Source organism: Vitis vinifera, chromosome 14 (assembly GCF_030704535.1).
Source record: "Vitis vinifera cultivar Pinot Noir 40024 chromosome 14, ASM3070453v1".
Classification (NCBI taxonomy): Eukaryota; Viridiplantae; Streptophyta; class Magnoliopsida; order Vitales; family Vitaceae; genus Vitis; species Vitis vinifera.
In genome coordinates this window covers 27985818-28006239 of record NC_081818.1, presented here as the reverse complement: position 1 = coordinate 28006239, position 20422 = coordinate 27985818, and the positions used below count along the sequence as shown (strand labels likewise).

The 20422-nt window shown below is 34.2% G+C and overlaps 3 protein-coding genes and 1 long non-coding RNA gene across 7 annotated transcripts; 1 reads left to right on the top strand and 3 right to left on the bottom strand.

The window, feature by feature from the left end:
* Positions 1-1181: 1181 nt before the first annotated feature.
* LOC100266403 (photosystem I assembly factor PSA3, chloroplastic) lies at positions 1182-3576 on the top strand. Its single transcript, XM_002274491.5, has 3 exons — positions 1182-1622; positions 1986-2150; positions 2957-3576. The coding sequence occupies exons 1-3, from the start codon at positions 1233-1235 to the stop codon at positions 3275-3277; spliced, it is 876 nt and encodes a 291-aa protein (XP_002274527.1). The 5' UTR covers positions 1182-1232; the 3' UTR covers positions 3278-3576.
* Positions 3577-4145: 569 nt separating this feature from the next.
* Positions 4146-8258, bottom strand: LOC100250866 (protein NUCLEAR FUSION DEFECTIVE 6, mitochondrial). The gene is made up of 3 exons (XM_002278521.4): positions 7404-8258; positions 6913-7031; positions 4146-4427 (listed from the first exon to the last, which is right to left on the bottom strand). Exons 1-3 carry the CDS (start codon positions 7595-7597, stop codon positions 4408-4410), a joined length of 333 nt encoding a protein of 110 aa, XP_002278557.1. The 5' UTR covers positions 7598-8258; the 3' UTR covers positions 4146-4407.
* Positions 8259-8442: 184 nt separating this feature from the next.
* Positions 8443-11529, bottom strand: LOC100256007 (uncharacterized protein At4g28440). 3 transcript variants are annotated; one of them, XR_787629.2, is made up of 3 exons: positions 11286-11529; positions 9575-9809; positions 8443-9013 (listed from the first exon to the last, which is right to left on the bottom strand). It is a non-coding gene; the product is annotated as an uncharacterized protein At4g28440 (long non-coding RNA). The 3 variants fall into 3 exon arrangements; XR_009467713.1 differs by having other exon boundaries at positions 9575-9778; positions 11286-11453; XR_009467712.1 differs by having other exon boundaries at positions 9575-9876; positions 11286-11358.
* A 1417-nt stretch (positions 11530-12946) lies between these two features.
* Positions 12947-16729, bottom strand: LOC100261093 (formate dehydrogenase, mitochondrial). Of its 2 annotated transcripts, XM_002278408.4 has the most exons (6): positions 16367-16729; positions 15298-15469; positions 14389-14929; positions 13576-13700; positions 13355-13467; positions 12947-13256 (listed from the first exon to the last, which is right to left on the bottom strand). In XM_002278408.4, the coding sequence occupies exons 1-6, from the start codon at positions 16451-16453 to the stop codon at positions 13143-13145; spliced, it is 1152 nt and encodes a 383-aa protein (XP_002278444.1). In that variant the 5' UTR covers positions 16454-16729; the 3' UTR covers positions 12947-13142. The 2 variants fall into 2 exon arrangements, with proteins under 2 accessions (XP_002278444.1, XP_059598880.1); XM_059742897.1 differs by having other exon boundaries at positions 12947-13467; positions 16367-16673.
* Positions 16730-20422: the final 3693 nt, after the last annotated feature.

Below are 20422 nucleotides of genomic sequence, written 5' to 3'. Positions count from 1 at the left end.
AGAAAATGCCTTGAGCCACAAGGTCACTTTATCAGATTCGGGTTCTCAATCAATGCCCTTGCTACCAAAGCAGGACCCTAGTGCTGTTCCGCGAATCGTATGGGGTCTTAAGAATCTCCAGCATGCATCTTTGAACACTGAAAATTTGTTCAGTGGTGGATCAGATCCAACAGCTCCAACTTGAGTGCAAGCCTGGAAAGGCTTTAAAAACAACCTCTCTCCAGCAAAATATCCACAAAAAAACACAAGAGACCCTCACAGCTTCCTCAAAGCTCCCTCCTTTCTTTCTTGCTCCCCCCTCTTCTCCGAAATATCTCCTTTTTTTAAGCCCCTCTCTGCTCCACTGTTTCTTGTACCATGGCCAACCATTCCCTTGGCCACCTGTCCATGTATGCTAATCTTCAAGGCATGAAGGGGTCCCCCCCTCCCATTTCAAAAAAACAGCTCCCCCCGGGTGATCTCCACAAAGGGGTCTACACATTATTTAATATGAAGATTTATAATAAACCTTGCAAATTTTATAAAATAAATCCAACGCTCATAAATTCATGTCTAACATATGATAAACCTCTTTAAAAAGATATTACTAAGGTCGTAATATGAGAGTTAGTCGGGTTGATAACTAATTCAACTTCAACCTGAATTAAGAAAAAAAATCAATCCGAACTCAACCTTGTGTTTAAACTAACCTCATTTTTTTAAGTTTGGATTAAGTTCAAGTTGTTCATGTTAAACTCGACTTGATCAGATTAGACTTTAGGTTGAGTTCAAGTTGACTAGGTTATATAATTTAAAATCTATCTATAATATTTAAAAATAAAATAAAATTTGATGTATTTATACCAATTTTTAAATAGTAAATAAAGACAAAATTTTAAGATAACAAAAAACACACAAATTTATATATTTTTCTAAAAAATGAAAAATATTTGATATAATATAATTTGATATTTTTTAAAATAAATAAAAAAATAAAATGAATATTATTATATAGGATAATATGTATCATAAATATTATAAAAACATTTAATCGAGTTCGGGTTAGGCTTGGCTTACCTAGCCTGAACCTGATCCAAGTGGAGTTCAAATCGAAGAAACCTAACCCAATGGGTCGGGTCAACCCGTCCAATTTCCCCTCCAAGATATTACAAAGTATATTTTTCTGAGAGCCTGACAAGTATAAAAAGGAGTGGTCTAAATTTCAAACATCATCACCTTCCACCTCTCGCAACATGGTGGTTGTGACTGTTAACTCCACTGCATTATCTTCTTCACACACCCCCCATCTCCACACCACATCCCACAAGCCCTCTTCATTTTCTCTTCTCAATTCCCTCCAAATCTACACCAACCCAACAAAGCCGACCCGGTCCAGACCTCCATACTCCAATGGGGCCTTATCCATCAGGTCGTACATGGAGGATAACAACTCTTTGTCCAGTTTAGCCAACCGGGTCATCGGTTCTCTCCCTATTATCGGCCTGGCAGCCAGAATTTTCAATGACGAAGGTGGCCTCGGCGGCGACATCATCGATTTCGCCGAGTTCCGGAGGCGGGTCGGGAAGAAATGTAGTATAAACGATTCGCGAGCCTTCTATGAGTTCCAAGATCGGCGAGGCAGGGTAATGATTTTTATTTTTACTTAGCATTGTTTTTGTGGGTAATCTTTGATTTTAATGCACTTTGGGGAATCTTGATTTTGGTTTTCCTTATTTATTTTGATGAGTTAGAGCTTGAAATTTTGATGGGTTGTGCTTTGATTTGCCTTGAATTCTTGATTTTTGTTCATATCACTGCTATGAACTTGGTTTTGATTCATTTACCTACAAATTTTGGAAACAAGCTTGAGCTGGGGTTCTGCTTTAGGTTTTCCCTTTTGGTTATTAATTATAATATTGGGTCATAATAATTTGAGTTACACTCCATGCTTTTTAAAGAGGAATTTTCCTGGAATCAAGTTTGAATTGTGCTTTCTTGTTGTATAGGCAGGAGATCCTTTGTATGTCCTACTATGTTGTTGGTTAGCAGCAGTGGGTGCTGGTCTGCTCAAATCTGAGGAAATTTTGGAGGGGGTGGCGAGACTTAGAATCTCAAATGACATTGAGTTCGAGGAACAGAATTTTATTGCCATTATGAATGAGGCCAGAGAGGTTGGTTGATCTTGTATTTATGCTTTTTTTTTCCCCTGCATTTTATTGATTCTATAAGAGTCCACATTCCTTGTTATTATAAGGAGATTTAGGTTATCAAGTGTTTGATGCTATTTCTTGAGGAGTATACGTTAATTGAAAATTGAATCATTTTAGGCCTCACTAAGTAAACTTTGTATTGTATAACTCAAAATACCAATTTATTTGAAGTACTAGAAGATTGAGGCCTTGTCTGAGAACAAACTCTAGAATCTATAATCCTTGAGACAGAGGAAATGACTTTCCTCTTTGTTCAGGGTCTGTTTTTCATGGCATAAACTGGTTGTTGATGTTTCATAATCTAGTCGTAGTGGGTGGGGCACAAGCAGTGTGTAGGCCATGTTTTGGTGGCTGGTGGTGGTGGTTGGTGGTTAAGCCCATGTTTTGGTATTGTAATACACTATGCCCTAACATTGTAATCATATGTCTCTTTTGACAGCATAAACCCCTCCTTCTCTGAGGTTTCTATTTTGTTTGGTTACGGGAATTCTTTAGTTCTATGGTTGGAGAATTGATGTATGAAAATGGTCTTTTTTTGTGATGGATTTGCGGATCCTTCATTGGTTGTCATGTGCTTTATTTTGTTTATGAGCTCCCATTTTTCCAGGAGAGGGATGAATGTTTTTAATGCAGGAATAGAAGAAATGCCTTGAGCTCATTTCTCTTAATAAGACTCCATGTGTTTTATGGGTCCTTGATATAACCCTTGATTTATCTTTAACCCACTCTTGGAACACTTTCTTACTGGGAATGCTATTCAACTGCAGAGGCGGTCAAAACTAAGGGCTGCTACCCCTACCATCCCCATGGAGATTCGAGCAGAGAAAGCTCTTGAAGCTATTTATGTCTGTTGCTTTGGAAAGGACCCTATAGAGGAAGAAGATGAAAGACTACTGCAAATCATACTACTTGCTGTTTTCCCATCAGTTCAGAAGCCAGAGATAGAAAGGATCGTCAAAGACAAATCAAAGAAAGTAGCAGAGGGTGGTGAAGACAACAATTATCCTGAGCCAAAAGCCTTATCTAAAGAGGCAGTACAACTGCAAATGAAAGACCTTCAATTTCTTAAACAAAATAGTGAGACTTAACAAGGTGATCCCTTTTACATTTTGCCCTGTACAAATAAATGCTCTGTTCAGAGAGTTGATGGCAATCACCTGTGTTTTGTTTCTTAAGCTGTGAATGGTACCACTAACTGTAACGTGAAAAAGTACCAAACACACCCAAGTTTCTGACTAATCACCTACTCAGCAAAATTGATACTTTGCAGGAAACAAATCCCATCCTTCCAGAAACTAATCCTCATTCAGGGTGAAACAGAAAGTTGTCTTTTTCTTTATCTTATTTTGGTTGGAAACCTGTAATGGAATTACTGATATTGGACCTATTTCAGTGTGTCTGCAGCTGCTTTTTTTCAGTAATTTCCCAGGACAAATTACCCACTAGTTTCCATTTTGGTTAACATACAATAATTCTCACCCCACTTTCATTTTGGGGGGTAAAGATAAGGAACTTTCATTATAGACAGCCTGCTCAACCTTAACAGACTACAAATAAGTAACCCGATCACTTAAACTACCTTGACTGATACATTTTCCACTATTTTAACTTTTGTTTCTAAATTGGAATCATAATTTATGTCTAGGTTATTAGTGAGCAACTTAAGCTTTGAATCAAGTTTTAATAATCTGGACTGAATTTTTTATGCAAGTTTCCATCATGTGGAGACCGGCCATTCTGCAACCCTGGCAGACATTAACTTGGTCCTTCTTGTCAGTAATCTCCTAGAGTGGCAAGTGCATTCTTAAAATCTTGATCAGTACACAAATAACAGAATCAATTGTGCTGCATATGTGATGGCTAGCCCATAAGTACAGTCGCCTACAGGCTACAGTTAAATTGGTCTCTAAATGTGCACCAATTAATTGAAATCAAACCAACCAATCTATGCAGATATTAAGAGAACAGTTTGGAATTTATAAAGGGAATGTTGCTCCAAACAGAAATTATCAGCCTATGAATTCTCTTTGCCAAGCAAGATGAACCATTCTAGTCAGATAAATAGTACAAAACAATCCTTGAAAAAACAGTAGAAAAGTATAGTTTCAGCAAGGTCCTAAATAAATTATTTTGAGATGAGAGAAAAGGCAAATAAATGATTTCTTGAAAGATCATCTTGTCAATGTCTCTGGTTATATTGAAGAACTTACAGGCCCTGCTATAGTGGAGTGGCAAATCCTGTCATCAAACAAGAAAAATGTCACATTACTTCAACAATAAAATAGGTACCTGTCATCTTGCTGCAACAACCCATAAATCTCTTAATCATAAACAGTATGTCTCAACAAACAAATCATCATCTCAAGATCATCTTATGAAATATGAATCACTCCCTCTATATTTATTTCTCTCTTTTTTCCTTTCTATTTATTTTTCTGTCTTTTTGTTTTTTTTTATATTTTATCGTTTGGGTAAAATTTTGATAGGCACCATTTTTTTATAGGTAAAGAAAATTACATTAAAAACATCTAACAAAAGAGCACTTAAAATTATACAGTGTATGTAAAGGCGCTAAAAGGCCAATTAAAACTGAAGGATAAACAAGAAACAACTCCCACACCTAACTTAGAGCTCAGTTAATCAATGAAGTCCAACATAGACAAAAAGCTATCACCTATGTACACTCTAACTCACTCCCAAAAAATATACATGAAGGATTGCTTGATAGCTTGGTCCCATATTTTTTAATCTTTTCAAAAGCTCTCATGTTTCTTTCTTTCTAGATGGTCCAAAATAAATACAAAGGAACAGCTTTCCAGGCTTTCATCCTCCTATTCCCGACATAAGATCTATGCCAGCAAATACTAATGTTCTGAGACTCCTATAAAAAAAAGGAAGTAAAGCTACACACTGTCTATGATACTTTGCCAACGGGACAATTTTAGGAAATGATTAGACAAATGAGGCGATGGACACTAAACCTCTTAAAAGGGTTCCTGAGGCATCTTAAGGACAAAACCCCTGATTAGGTAAAATGCCTTCCTAACTGATTGCAATGACCCTCTTCTCTAGCATCTAGCTCAGCAATGCATTTTCCTGGTTAAAAGGATCTAGGAGCTTTTGAACATGAGATTTCCTCCTCATACAAGGTCCACATCTCAAAATCCTGCAACAAACTTCATGTGCCACACAACTGATTTTGGTTTGATGGTGGTGTTTCTTCAACATGGTCATTTTCCAAAGTCGTTTAGCAGACCCTAGCTACGAATTTGGGCTCTTGTGGCTAGAGAAGATGAATTGAGAAGAGAGAATTAGTGACACAAATAGATTCATCATCACTACCACATAGTGGAAGTAGCAACAGAGCTGAATGGTTCAGAGCTCACATAAGTACATGCCCTGTTAATCTTCCACAATCAAACCATCAGCATTCAAGAGGAAACTGCGTTGCATCATATATACTTCTCATACAAAGGAAAAAGATACTGTGAACTCATGTAGATAGTTTCTACAAAATGGCTTGTAATGAGTGGCTGCACCTACCGTTACATTTACAATGTATAATGAGAAGCAAACTGCTCATGATGAAGCAAAACAATGAATGTTTATCATGTTTGTGAACTATAAATCCTAAACAAATTTGATCACCTTGTTTGAGTGCCATTTACGAGTTTGGCAACTTTTTTAACCCTTCATATATGGAAGCTTGGGAATGTGTATTTAATTATGCGTCCTTGAATAATAGCATCAGTAAACCATAACTAAATTTGGCACTGCAAATTGCAAACTGCACACGCTTAGCTGACATGGTACTAATTTTAGGAAAATAAAATTTATGAAAAAGTTGCCAAGGCAAAAAAAGAGAGGTATGATCAACTACATGGTATGTACAAGGGCAATAAAAGAAAGCAAAGATTGCTATAAAGCTAACCAGAGCCCAAACAACAATAAAATCTAGAAAACAAATTACAAATCCCCAATGACCCCTACAGGTATGATCAACTACCCAGTATGTATAAGGGCAATAAAAGAAAGCAAAAATTGCTACAAAGCCAACCAGAGCCCAAACAACAATAAAATCAAAAAAACAAATTACGAATCCCCAATGACCCCTACCACCCTGCTCATCCGAAACATCAGCCACCCAAACTTACTAGTTCAAAACAATATTGAAAAAAGAGGGACACATATGCCTCAACGCCAAATCACCACACCAAACATCTAGCCTGGATTTTTTCATAATGCCATAACGCACAGGCAAACTAGTCCTGAGATGAACATATCCCAACTTTTTCAACTAGCTTTCCCACAACCTAACCCAAACCCCTGCAACCCCCTCCCTAGAACACCATACTTCAGGCTCTGCCCCCATGATAACTGGCCTCCACAAAACATCCTAAACTATTGCAAATCTCCACAACCATTTTAAGAGCCTCATTAAGAATGGAAAGATTTCCAAAAATTAGCTTCTCAGAAACAACCTAACTAAGCAAACAGAAGGAACTAAGGGAAGTTGTTTGGCGAGGGAGTAAGTAGCATGTCAGTAACTACACTTGCCAATCACAGCAGTTCAAATCCTAATTAACTCCTTTCATACATGCAAGAAGCCATATCAAATGAGACGATCAAAATTAGAATTAGATAATTCATAAAAGCATAAAAACAAAAGCGACACTAGCTAGTAGACAAAAAACACAATATTGGAATTGCAAGGGCTAAGTACCTTCAGAGAGCCAACCCCAGCTGCCGACCTTTGAAGATAACATAGAATTAAGCAAAGCAGAAGCGGTAGCAGAGTGCAAAGGCATCATCGACACTGTACTAGCCAACTCCACAGGAAGCCTATAAACACCCCAACGTCACAAGTTCAACCTTTTTTTCAATAGAGAATCATACAATTCAACCCAAAAAAGGAAATCCCAGAAGGTATAAAGGAAAACACCTGTTTGTTTGGTTGCTGAGAAAATGTAGCTAAGGAAAAATAATAAAATTTTGAATGCCAGTTTTTTTTCGTCTAACATTTCTGAAGGAAAAAAGATAAAAGAAAAATAGAAGGACCTCTACTCAACTTACACTTGATTAACACGAGTTTTTAAATTCTTCTGGTTTTTTTTTTAAAAATAAAAATTCAAGTTTCCTTGGCTTTCCTATATGTCCTTGGTAACCAAACTGCGGAAAAATGAAAATCTCAGAAAATTTATAAGAATGGTGAACCTGGAAGAACACGAGGGATATTTAAGGCGAGAGAAGCGAGCAGCAGGAGTGGACTGTGAGGACGCGACCCCAGCGAGGCTAGATGGGGCTGAAACCACAGATGGCGAAGTTGGTGGCCGCTGGTTGCGACTCAGGTAGGCCCGAGTCGTCGAACTCGATCTCTGAAGAAATCGTCTAGCGGAGCTTGACGCCATTTTTCTTCAGAGTTCAGACGGGTGGTAAACCCAAACAAAACCCTAGTTTGTTATGGCAGAGAGGGTGATGATCAGACCACACGTGATTGGGCCCACACCATCTAGGCCCAGTTTTTCTGGATCTGACTCTTCGTATGGGCTACGCCTCAAGTATCAGCCCATGTTGACCTCTGCTATAACGTGAATTTCAATTGCAGTTTTTTCCAATGTGTTTCCTATGTTGCTGTAGAGAATTGAGTCAATTGACTACTGATAAATATACGCAAACGAAAAAAATACCCAAAAACAAATGATTTTCTTTTTTAATTCTGACATATCGGAAGAAAGAAAAAATTGAAAACTCTTCTTGGCCTTTTCCTTTTTCTTTTTCTTTTACTAGCATCACCTTTTTCTTTTAATCACCGTCTCCAAAATGACGGTCCACCGGTCTAACCAACTGATATTTCTTGTGGTTCTACCCTACCATGAAAGGCAAAAACCAGCCTAACCCATAAACTAGGCCAATTAATTATCGTACAAATGGTTGGTCATCAGTCATCACAGGTGCTTTTCCACTTGTTGAATGTCACGTAAGCTAAGTCACAAAAAGCTCTCTGATCGAACCTCAAGCCGGCAAGACTCCAATACCAATTTGACGTATGAGAATTGACTTGCCTCGATATTTGGGGAATGGCTGCGTAAAACATAAGCAGCCAGGAAAACAAAAGCTTATCGTATAAGCCATATTCCTGCTCAAGGAAGAGAGTTTTGCTAAAACTGTACATGTCAGGTCACAGTGTCACACCACCTTAATACTACAACCAGATCAAGTCAGGCATGTCCAACTAAATAAATACAAGAGAGAATTAGGGGCAACTCAACTTGCATAATATTCATTGATAATAATATCTCATAACAGGAGCAATTCACGTCATAACATTAAAAGAAATAACCAAAGCAAGTTCCTTTTTTTTTTTTTTTTGTTATCCAGACTCTAATTACTAGCTGCACCCGAGGCCTAAATGGCTCCTCCAGCTGCCTCAATTGCCTGCAAGGTACAACCAGACTTCCTTTTGTAGTAATAGCTCCTTCCTAAACATGAATTTTCCTCAGGCATCGTGCACACAAGATGACCAGGAAATAACATAAAATACCACTTCTCCATTTTCATAAGCCACAAAATCATATCTCTCCCCCTTGATTCAATTTTGTCCCCCTAATGAGAGACTGCCTGCTGTCCCACAGGTCACTCTTCAACAACATTAACTAATTCATACTCTACCAGTGACAGGTTGTTGTCTTCTTTGACGGTGAAGCTGGCCGGTTCAGTCACTTCTACACGACCCCACTTGTCCACCGCAAGCCTCATTGATCCCTTGAACATGTCGATTTTAGCATTGCGCAAGATTACTGTAGTATCAGGCTTCATCAGGTCCACTGTGTATGTGAGACCATAACAAAAAGGCATACATTAGATTCATCATGAAGGGATGAGAGTTATCTATTGTTACATGAATCCACAAATTCAAACTGTGAAAGTAGGCAAGAGAGTAAAGTGTTATATCACCACAACATTTCAGTGAGCAAGGCTATGAGCAGTTTATTTCTAAGAGCAAACTATCTCAGTTGGGTACTTAAGTGGAGAAGGAAATAGCAGGCAACACCAGTCACTTAACACATCACCAGATTTTGTATTCAGGTGGATTGGCATGAGACTATACACTGTCATGTAGATTACATAAGGTCCATTTTTATCAAGGATTGAGGCCCAGGGTTTTGAAATCCTGCACTGACACTAATCAGATGTTTTAGCTAAAACCATTTTACTTGCCAAAAGTTTTTGTAGTTCTTGAGAAACAAGAACTTAAAAGCTTGGACTTGTGTAGATATGGAGGACCACTGGCAATGTACTTAAACTTAGCTGGAGGGTGACAGTAGAGTGTAATCACATTCAACCATCATCAGCACAAACAGAAGTCAATTAGCAAAAAGAAATACCTTGATCATTCCTGGCTGTAAATACAATCATTCCAGTTTCATCTCCAACCAAGCATTCAGCAATTCGCATTTGGCGTACTTGGGGTCCATCAGGGCGACCTTTCTGCAATACCATCTTTGAACTAACAACCTTCACTGTGAGAGTGTGTCCACTGGTGCCCGGCCGCAGCTGATCAACCTTGGTGAAAACTGGTTTCCTCATTCCTGGTTTTGCCTCAGCCATTTGTATTTAACCCTTAAATAGCAAAGGAACAAATGATTTAGCTATTACTAAAATAACAAAAAAAATTGGTTCAGCTATCCTGTCAAGGGTGGAGTAGAAACTTCAGGTCACAGAAACTGTTAAAAATGTGATGGTGTAAAAATTGCATGCAGATGCAAACCCTTACAGTGCCATATGCACCAATCAAACTTTGAGATATACAAAGATATGTGTAGCCCTGTAATTAACATCTCCTGATTCACAAATCAGAACTTTTACCATGGATGGCAACTCAGGCCAATGCACAGCAACACTTAAGAAACATGCAAAGCAATGTCTGACATAACACAGGTACAGTTGTAGATCATAGTCACAAAATTTTGAAACCTTTACCTCAACCTTAGTTCAAGGTTTACTATAGGCGGTGTAGGTTTTAGAATCTGCTTATATGACATTAGAAGGCAACGTAGATTTGAAAGACAAAAGACGCAAAGATCTCTTGGGGCTAGGCACAAGACACAACTGAAGTCCCATACAAAAGCAAACTGAGGCCCAACGTAGGGCATATGCTCGTATACCACCAAATATGTCCGGTTTGGCCAAAATGATGCCTTTTTTCCTATGAGCTTAAAATAATAAAAATAAAATTAGATAAGGCTATCCGTGTCACTTCACTGAAAGGGTCGATACCTGGAATGCTTCTTTAACAACCATGGGGAGCAAAATTTTTGCTATAACAATTTTGAACCTTTCTCATTGCAAAAATGCCTAGTCAAGACAATTAAAAAAGGCATTCTTCCGGACCAAGATGAAACGACAAAACAAAAACAAAATTTAATGTGTCTTCTTACATTAACCAAATAAATAGCAGCTTCATAAAGGAAAATCAATTAAGATGTATCATGGCATGGAAAATGCTGTATGCAATTGGGCAGATCTCATCAAAGAGAGTCAATGCACAAGATTAATCCACTGATCATCAACGTCTCATTCCAATGATTTAGCTTCAGCATAACAAATCGTGTCCAGCATTACAATCCTCGAGAAACAAACAGACCATTTAATTTAAAACCCAACCATGCATGAAAGAGAAATTTCCCACCACTCAGATTCCTTGAAACCTCATTCACAGAATAAAAATATGATTGGTAGAATAACTGATCAAACTTCACCACTAAACAACGCTATAAATTCCAGAATAATCTCCGGTAGTGTGCCGATCACAAATAGCCAAAAACGGAAATCACAATTTTGAATCTGTAATTCTAAATCTTCAAAAATCTCGCAAAACAAACAACCTGGGGAACAAAAAAATTTCAAACTTCCTTTTTCTTATATTTTCCCCCATTTTCTCGGCAAACAAACAGACGTCAAAACAAAAACAAAAAAAAAAATGCAGACAATTTTTGCGAAGATCAACAAAATCAAAACCCTAACTTTCAGATCAATTTTAAAAATAAAAGAATATGCATTCGAATTCATTGTGAGGAATTGGGGTTTGCTGATTACCTTTTTCGCGAGAGCAGGAAGAGACTTGGAGAGATCAGAGAAGAGATCTGGTTTGAGCGGGGATGAGGATCGGCGAGCGTCGAAATCGGCTTTTGAAAGGAGGGATACAGCAATTGTGGCCGTTGATCTTCAACCATTAAGACGTATCTGAACCGTACACGTTTAATTCACTGGACGGCTAGAGGATTATGTTTTGTTGGTTACAACTTCTAACTCGTAAGTCGTGGTCTTTGGCTAGCACATGCATTGGTACTGGTATTTGCTAATCTTAGTAAAGTCTCATCTAATCCCATATCTCTTTTTCTTTTCTTTTTTTGGTATTTTTTTTTTCAATATACTAGCGGTTTAATTTAAGAGATTTGGATCAAAATAGTTACTTAAAAAAAAACTGGCGAATAAAATAATTTTTAATCCAATTCCTTTTTTACCCACATAAATATTTTATTTTTCATTTTTTACCTATGATAAAAACCGAAGCACATATTTATCAGAGTGCTTTTTTTTTTTACTTTTTGTTAAAAATAATTTGTTTTGAGATTTTAAGTTGTTTGTTTTTTTTATTTTTTCATAACTTATTATAAAATTTTTGATTGAATAGAGAAAATCAAAATATTTGACTTTTTCGAAATAAAAAAATAATATATTAATTTTTCTTTACTTTTTAATATTTAATTGAAATAAAATATTACAAAAATTAAAAAAAAAACTTAATACTTAATGTTATCAGACATTATTTAGTTTTAAGTTTTATTTAAATTAAATAAAAAAAACACCATTTTTATTTTTTAAAATGAAAAAAGTAATGTATTAGTTTTTCTTTTACTTTTTAATCTTTAATAAAAATAAAATATTACAAAAACAAATAATTTTATATTAAGTACTATTTAGTTTTAATTTATATTGAGAATGAAGTAAAACAAACAAATACTACCTAAGTTTTTTGAGCTATTTTAATAGTCAAAGTGTGAGCTATAATTTTTTTTAATAAATAAATTTTACTATTTTTTAAAAATATTTTTTATAATGCTTGAGATATACACGTTAATAGAAAAATAAAAAATAGATTTAAAATTAATAAATAATTTCATATAACTCTTTTTATATGAAATTTAAATAATCTAATTATAATTATATTTCGACTTTCTTCTATAATAAAATCAATTATTAAAAAATTATATATTTTTTTATTTCTTTAATATTTTTAAAAAATAGGGGCAAGGAAAAGGATGGAAGAAACTAAAATTCATGTGTTTGGAACTTAATAGTTGATTCATTTACTTAGGTTTCTATAATGAGACATTTTTCACCTAATTACTTTCTTACCTTTTTGTCATGTTTAGAGTCCAGACCTTCATCTATACCATAGGATATCATTACATGGGTAGAATGTTATAAAGTCGATATCATGGGTGTGGAAATAAAGGTCTCTTGACTCTCTTCAGTGGTGGGGGAGCTGTTTTCCTTTTATCTTTATTCTTTTTGGATACAGAAGGTCATGGTTTGTGACCAATGTTACATGAGTGGTGGTCCTGTCATTCCCCACTTTCAGTTGCAGCAGTGACTGCAGCAGCAATGGGCATGGCCATGGCCATGGGCATATGCAATTCTGTCCTCTCAAACCTCCTGCTCACTCAAGCATATATCAATATTTGATCAAGATAGAAAACAACTTGCATCTCATAAAGCATTAGAACAGATTACAACCATCAAAGGTTCACCCCCAAACAGCTCTAAGCATTTCCAACCAAAAGAGAACCAAGGAACCACAAAGCATCTTCCATACATTTATTTATTCATCCTAATGGAAGGAAATGAACTCAAGTAGAAGACAGTGTCCACAACACAAACACTGAATTATTACTGGTACTGGCTTGCTAGTTGGCCCTCCTTGACGATGTAATGTTGTGCCGGAAAGTCTTCTCCCTTGAAGTACCTGTCTAGCATGTCCTTCACTCCAGCTGCGTATCGCAACTGCACAATATTGTCCCATTGGCCATTTTATGAGTTACAAGCATGAGAAAAGCAAAAATACGGGAAGGGAAGGAGAAGAAAAGTAGAAACTTGGGTACCTGTGCATCAATGGTGGTGCCAGAAATATGAGGGGTCATAGCTTGGTTTGGCATGTACCGCCATGGATGGTCCTTGGGGGCTGGCTGTGGATACCAAACATCCCCACTGTAACCTGAAAATCAGAAAATTAAAATGAAGTCATTGGCTTTCAAAACTGCATAAAAAGAAACATTGAACAACATACTCAAATCCAAGAAACTCAAAAGTGCTGAAACATTACCTGCAATATGCCCACTGGAGCATGCATCGGCAACAGCTTGTGTATCCATGATTGCTCCTCGAGCATTGTTAACAATTAGAACTCCCTTTTTCAACTTTGCAATCCTCTCTTTGTTGAACATTCCTCTGAATTACAAGATCAAAATTCTGATAATTTAGGGTTCAACAACACAAATTTTGTAGAATTGCCATGCTAGATTCAAGCAAATGGTATATGAAAGGGGGCAACTAGCTTCCTACTAGGGTACTTGTGGATTCAAGAAATGTATGTTTGAATCAGTAGTAGTGAACCAGTCAGCTGCTGCTGCAAACCATACTAAAACAGTCATTGGGCTAAACATGGAATAAGAACATTTGGGTCATTAGTGAAGGAGCACTTTGAGAATTAGGAAATTTGAACAATATGGTTAACTTCCCCAAACAGTATGACTGTCAACGTTCATGGTCCTGAACACCCTAATCAACAGCACTCAAACAAATAAAAACACTAGTTTTGATAAAAGCTGATGACACAGTTGATGGCCCTCCCTGAGCTTATAATCATTGGGCCATTACCCCTAACATAGATTGTAGCCTAGTTTCAACAATATTATACTCTTTTTGTGGTGAATCCAAGAGTTCCCTCAATTTGCTGTCAACATTTGTTGCAGCTACAAAGAGACAACTCCCATATTTCTATGTAAAGAAATTGGAAGATATATCCACAACTCATTAAAATAATTTGCTCCACATGAACTGATCCTATGTTTGGCTAAAAAGTTAATTTTTAGATGAGAACAAATCAGCCAGATCAAATATGAGATGAAATCGTTACTTTGTTTTTTCAGTAAGAGGCATGTTGATGACAATTATGTCACATTTGGGAAGCATCACATCAACATCCTCTTCAAACTTTGCTCCTATCTGATTCTCCAATTCTGGGTCCATTTTAATCCGATCATGATAGAGGAGATTACAGTTGAAAGGCTTCAATCGCTGGAGCAAAAGCCTACCAATACGTCCAGCACCAACAGTTCCCACTGTCTTGCCTTCAAGATCATAAGCTCTGTAAGCAATACCTGCAACATTCCACTCCCCACTAATAACCTGATGGTGTCCAGGCAAGAAATTCCGGACAAGAATGAGGATTCTCATGAGCTCATCTTCTGCAACAGACACTACGTTGCTACCAGTGACCTCAGCAACTGTTAGCCCAGCAGCAGCAGCTGCCTTCAAATCAATATGATCAGATCCGATTCCAGCTGTAAGCAGAAGTTGTAGATTTTTGGCCTTCTTGATCCTCTCTGCCGTTACATAGGCAGGGTGGAAGGGGGTAGATATGAGAACATGGAGGTCGGGAATGTGCTTTTCAAGTTCTGCAATTATGAAACACAATCAAAAAGAAGGAAAAAAACGAATAAATAAAGACCAGCTTTAGTTTGAATAAATTTCAAGAATCAAAAACAACATGTAAATTTATAAAAGAAAGCATCTCCTTGCAGATTTCTCGTAAACAACACTATAATAAAGAGATTTCCAGTTGGGGAATATATTAAGCAAACCATGATCCCCATGAACTGTCACAAACTCTGAAGATAACCATCAAATACAACATTTGAAACAACCCTGGAAATGTACATAGATAATCACAACTTTAATGTCTGTATTATTTGATGCAGCTAGCAGGTAAATAGGAAGCTCTTTGAATCACACAACACAAGACATTCAAAGACTACGTACTAACCACAATCTGGCCCTTCTTTGTCATCAGTAACAATGTACTGGTGCCCTTGTGATTCCAACCAATCTCGAATGCCCAAGGCTCCCTCAACACAGCCCACAAAGTTGGGATTCATGGCAGCATATTCATTGGCCTTGTAAAACACCCCAACAATCTTTTTGCTTCCAGCTGAAGCCTGTTTCCAATGAGAAACAACAATTAGGACACCAGGCATAGAAGAAAAATTTTGCATGCTTCGAGGAAAGAGACCCATCCTTACAAATGAAGGTAGCAACTCCATTAACTTCACATAGTAACATCACTAAAGGTACTAACTAAACGGATCTTGTACTACTCAGATCGATAACTAAGCTCATTAGCTTAACCTCTTTTATGGTACCAAGACTCAGTCGAGTGAAGTGTATGTAATGAAAAATTACTCGAAAGGATTTTATGATACACAGATTATTCATAGAAATGCTGATCTTTGTAGCAGGAGCCCAAATTTCAAGTGAGAGTTGTGAATTATACAAAAATTCTTCATTAAGCACATATAATCCATAAGAATCCTCTAACAATTAAAAATTCATCATGTCCCAATACATTTGTTAAAATTCGCAAATCATTTCAACAATTCTAGATTGATAACATGGGCTTCGTCTATTAACATTAACTGTTCACTGACACCCATTCTAGTCCCTGAGAGGGAACGATCTAAGGAGAAAATGTTTTTAAAAACAGCCCCCATTTTCAACAAAAGACGAAAATCACAAGAACCCAATCCGGTTCCAGAATCCCTTGCGGGCCGGCAGCGACACATGAACCCAAGTACCCAACACTGAGACCATGAAGCCCCGATGTCTCCCATGGTTGATGATTTTGATGGTGACCGTCACGATCATCATCAAAATAACCCCCCAACACTAAGCTTCAGAACCAGAACCAACACATAGCAACCACACCCAAAAACACTGGGAAACAACAACAGATCACAAACAGCAAACCAAACAGACAAAAAAAACCATCAATTTCATCAGTCAACCAACCGATCAACTGGGTCTGGAGTAAAAACGCAGAAAAAAAAAATGCTCACATGGAGGTGCTTGGTAAGAGCCCCGGAAGTAGAACCCAGAGCAAAAGCCCTAACCGCAGACTCAGCAACTCGCTTCATCATCGCCATCTCTCTCTCTCAAAGTCACAACACTGGTTTCTACACTTATTGGCTGTGTCTGCGACCTGCGAAACCAATCCAACCTCAGAGCTTTTATATAGGAAAATCCTAATCAGCTTTTGCCTTCTCCACTTCTGCTTCCGTAAGACAAAACGCTTTCTACTGTTTCTCCCTCCCCCGTTCCGTTTCTCTGTTCCGTCTTTTTATCCATTTTGGATTTTCCTTCAACTGGTGAGCTGGATAAGCGGCCGTGCTTCTTATCTCCACGACTTCCATCTTCCACCAGATTTGCGACACGTCCCCAGGTTTTCATCCAACGGTGTCTGCATAAATTATTTTACCGTTAAGTTATTAATATTATTAGCCAATAATTGTAAAATATATTTATTTTAAATTACTTCATGTATTTTTTATATTTTTAGAAATAAATTATGGTCAAGTATTAATTTTTTTTCCTCATATAAAAAAAAATATAAAATCAAAAGAAAGACAAAAAAAAAAAATATTGCAAGAAATAATTATAGCATTAATAATTCTTTCCACCTCCCTTGATTGCACCTTGACCTAATATAATAGAATAAAATATTAATATATTAAGATGACATATCTTATCGAACAAAATAAGATATAGAAGATCATTTGAATGGATGATCTCCTTAAATATCATATCTATTTGACTATTTGATATTTATATAATATTTATATTTGATTTGTAAATACAAAAAAAAAATGTATTTGATTAAAAGGGTAGTTGAAAATCCAAATTTAGAAATCTAATATTTAATTTTTTTATCTCATTTTGACAAAAATATCCTTATTTTTTATGATAAAAATAATCATTTTTTTAAATATATATATATATATATAGTTGAAATAGTTAGGAGTATTTAGATTAAAAATGAGTTATTTTTCAAATAAAAATATAAAATGGGTTAAATTTATAAATATAAAATTATTTATCGCTTTTCACCCATTAATTCAAGAAAAAAAATGAAAAATATATTATTTTTCAATGTTGTATGATTTAAAATTAAAATTTTTAAAAAGCATAAAATCTTCTATAGTATTATTTGTCTATTTGACTATTTGATATTTATATAATATTTATATTTGATTTGTAAATAAATAAAAAATTATTTGATTTAAAGAATAGTCGAAAATCCAAATTTAGAAATCTAACATTTCTTTCTTTTTTTTTTAATCTTATTTTGAAAAAAATGTCCTTATTTTTTACGGTAAAATATTTTTTAAAATATATATGTATATATACTTGAAATAGTTAAGAGTATTTATCTCAAAAATGAGTTATTATTCAAATAAAAATATAAAATGGGTTAAATTTATAAATATAAATATTATTTCATCCCTTTAAACCAATTAATTCAAGAAAAAAAAAATGACAAGCATGTTATTTTTCAATGTTGCATGATTTTATAATTAAATTTTTAAAAAAACATAAAATCTACCATTTATAATTTAATAAGTAATTTATTTATTTATTATTAATATTTTAAATTATTTATGTTGTTAAAAGTATAGAAAAACACTTATATACAAATAATTATAAAATAAAAACTCTCTAAAAATAATTGAATGTAATACTCATAGTTAAAAATGCATTTTCATACACCTGATATGAAAAAAATTATAAAATCATAATTTATAAAATACAAATCTTAAATAATTATCTAAAAATAATTAGTATATCATATTTTTTTTTTTTATCAAATATAGCATTTTATCATTTACATACTATCTTTTATCAAATTTGAATTATTTTTAGAGAATTATTATTTTGTAATGACATATTTACCCTTTACCTAAAGTTCAAGCTAAAAGTAAGAAATAAAAATTTCGTGATCTTGACATTTTGCCCACCAAAGTAGTGAAATACCCTCAGTAGCCCTGTGACTCCCAGGATATCGTTCATTCATTGCACTTGGAATCGACATGGGCCATATCTTCGTCAAAAGCGCTTTATCTGGTGTGATGATTAAACGGCGCCGCCTGGTCCACCGACGAAAGATATCAATTTAATAAATTTATATATTTAATATTTTTTCAGTTATAAATATTATATAATTAAAAATTAAATAACTAATTTAAATTTAAAATATTTTATGATTAAAACATTATTAAAATAACAAAATAAGTATAAAAATAAATTTTAATTTATTGACTATATTCTAAACCTATTATAATTAAAATAACTTACACATATCAATTCATAAATAATTTAAAAGGTCATTTGATAAATATTTTTGAAAACTATTATAAAAAATAATTTTTGAAATTTATTTTTTTATATTTTGTAATACAAAATCCTATTTAAAAACCTAAAATATTTTTATCATGTTTTTAATATTTTTAAATATGTTTTAAAATAATCTTTTTATGTATTTAACATATTAAATAATTATTTTTTAAAATAATCATTATAAAATAAGTAAAAATAAATAAAAAAGATTTTTTTAAAATACTTTATTTTTTGTAAATATGTCCAAATATAAAATTTTGAAAAAAAAAGATAAAATACTAATTATATTTAAATAATCTATTAAAATTTATATTTTACAAACTTACGTAACTATTTTATGATTTTTTTTTTAATATGAGTGTATATTTTAATTGATTCCATTATTGTGAAGTGACGGAAATAGAAGCCAAAAGGAAATTTGAAATGCATTCATTTTTGGCCGTTTCCATTCCTCGTCGCCACACACAAATGTGGACCCACTAGCTGAAGGACGAAAATGGAAGCAAAAGGGCAATTTGAAATTTCCATTTTCAGCTGTTTCCATTTCATATTTCCAAAAGAACATTCAGTACGTTAACACAAATATGGACATCAAATTCATTTATTTGTTATTTATGCCAATAAATATAAGTTTTTGCCAATTAATTTTTTTCCCTTATAAATATATGGCAAAAAATTATGATATTTGCTCCACTCAAAAGCTAAAAAAAAAAATCATAAATTAAAGATTGAAAAATAAAATTTAAAAAATGATATTTTCCTGTAAATAATTAAATATTATATTTGATTTTGTTTTTTTCTAAACTCCTATGAATGGGTTGGATCAATGAAATGTAAATTTTAACCGATTTTCATGATATAGCAATACTCTCACAAATAAATATATATCCTATTTGAGATTGAGTTTTATGAAAAGATATCTTACATTTCCATATTTAATTATGATTTTAATTTCTTTTTAATAATATAAACTCACGTCACTTGTTCCATAAAGGTATCATAATTTATGTTTGATTTCATCTCAATGTCTTCTAGTTGAGGAAGAACGGTGTCTTGCTAGTAAATTGATGAAGAATGTTATGTTTGTCTAATATAATTTGTAAGACAAATTAATGCACCAATTGTACTGAAGTACAATACTTTTGGACAAAACAAATCTTTATTCACTTCAAGGGAACAAACAATCCCGAGGGAATGGAATGGATACAATTTGTCCATATAAAAGTATTTCAAAACTTTCTTTATATATATCGACTAAAGGACTAACTCGTAATTTGAACAATGTTCAATATGCAAGATGAGACAATAGTTTGTTTATCTCAAATCTTTCATTTTAAGTATTTGGTTAAATATTTAATTGTTTTTGTGAGCTCTTTAGGAGTTTCTATAAGATTTAAATCATCCACATATGTTGCTAATGGAAAAATGGTTTCATTCATATTCCCATTTGAGATGCCTAAAAATTTTGATTGGTTGTTTCATTGATCAATTTTTTCATCGTAAGTTATGAATGGAACTACAAATATGGTAACTTTTTTTTTTTACTAACACAAGAACCTTGACTCTTATTTTCACAGAGAAAACAAAAATATTTTCAAAAGATAACTTCTATTATAGAATGAAGAATTGTTTTCTTTTTGACTTTCACAATAAAAAATATAACTTCTTGGAGAGAAAAAAAAAACATTATTTTATTTTAATACTAATAGTTTTTTTGATAA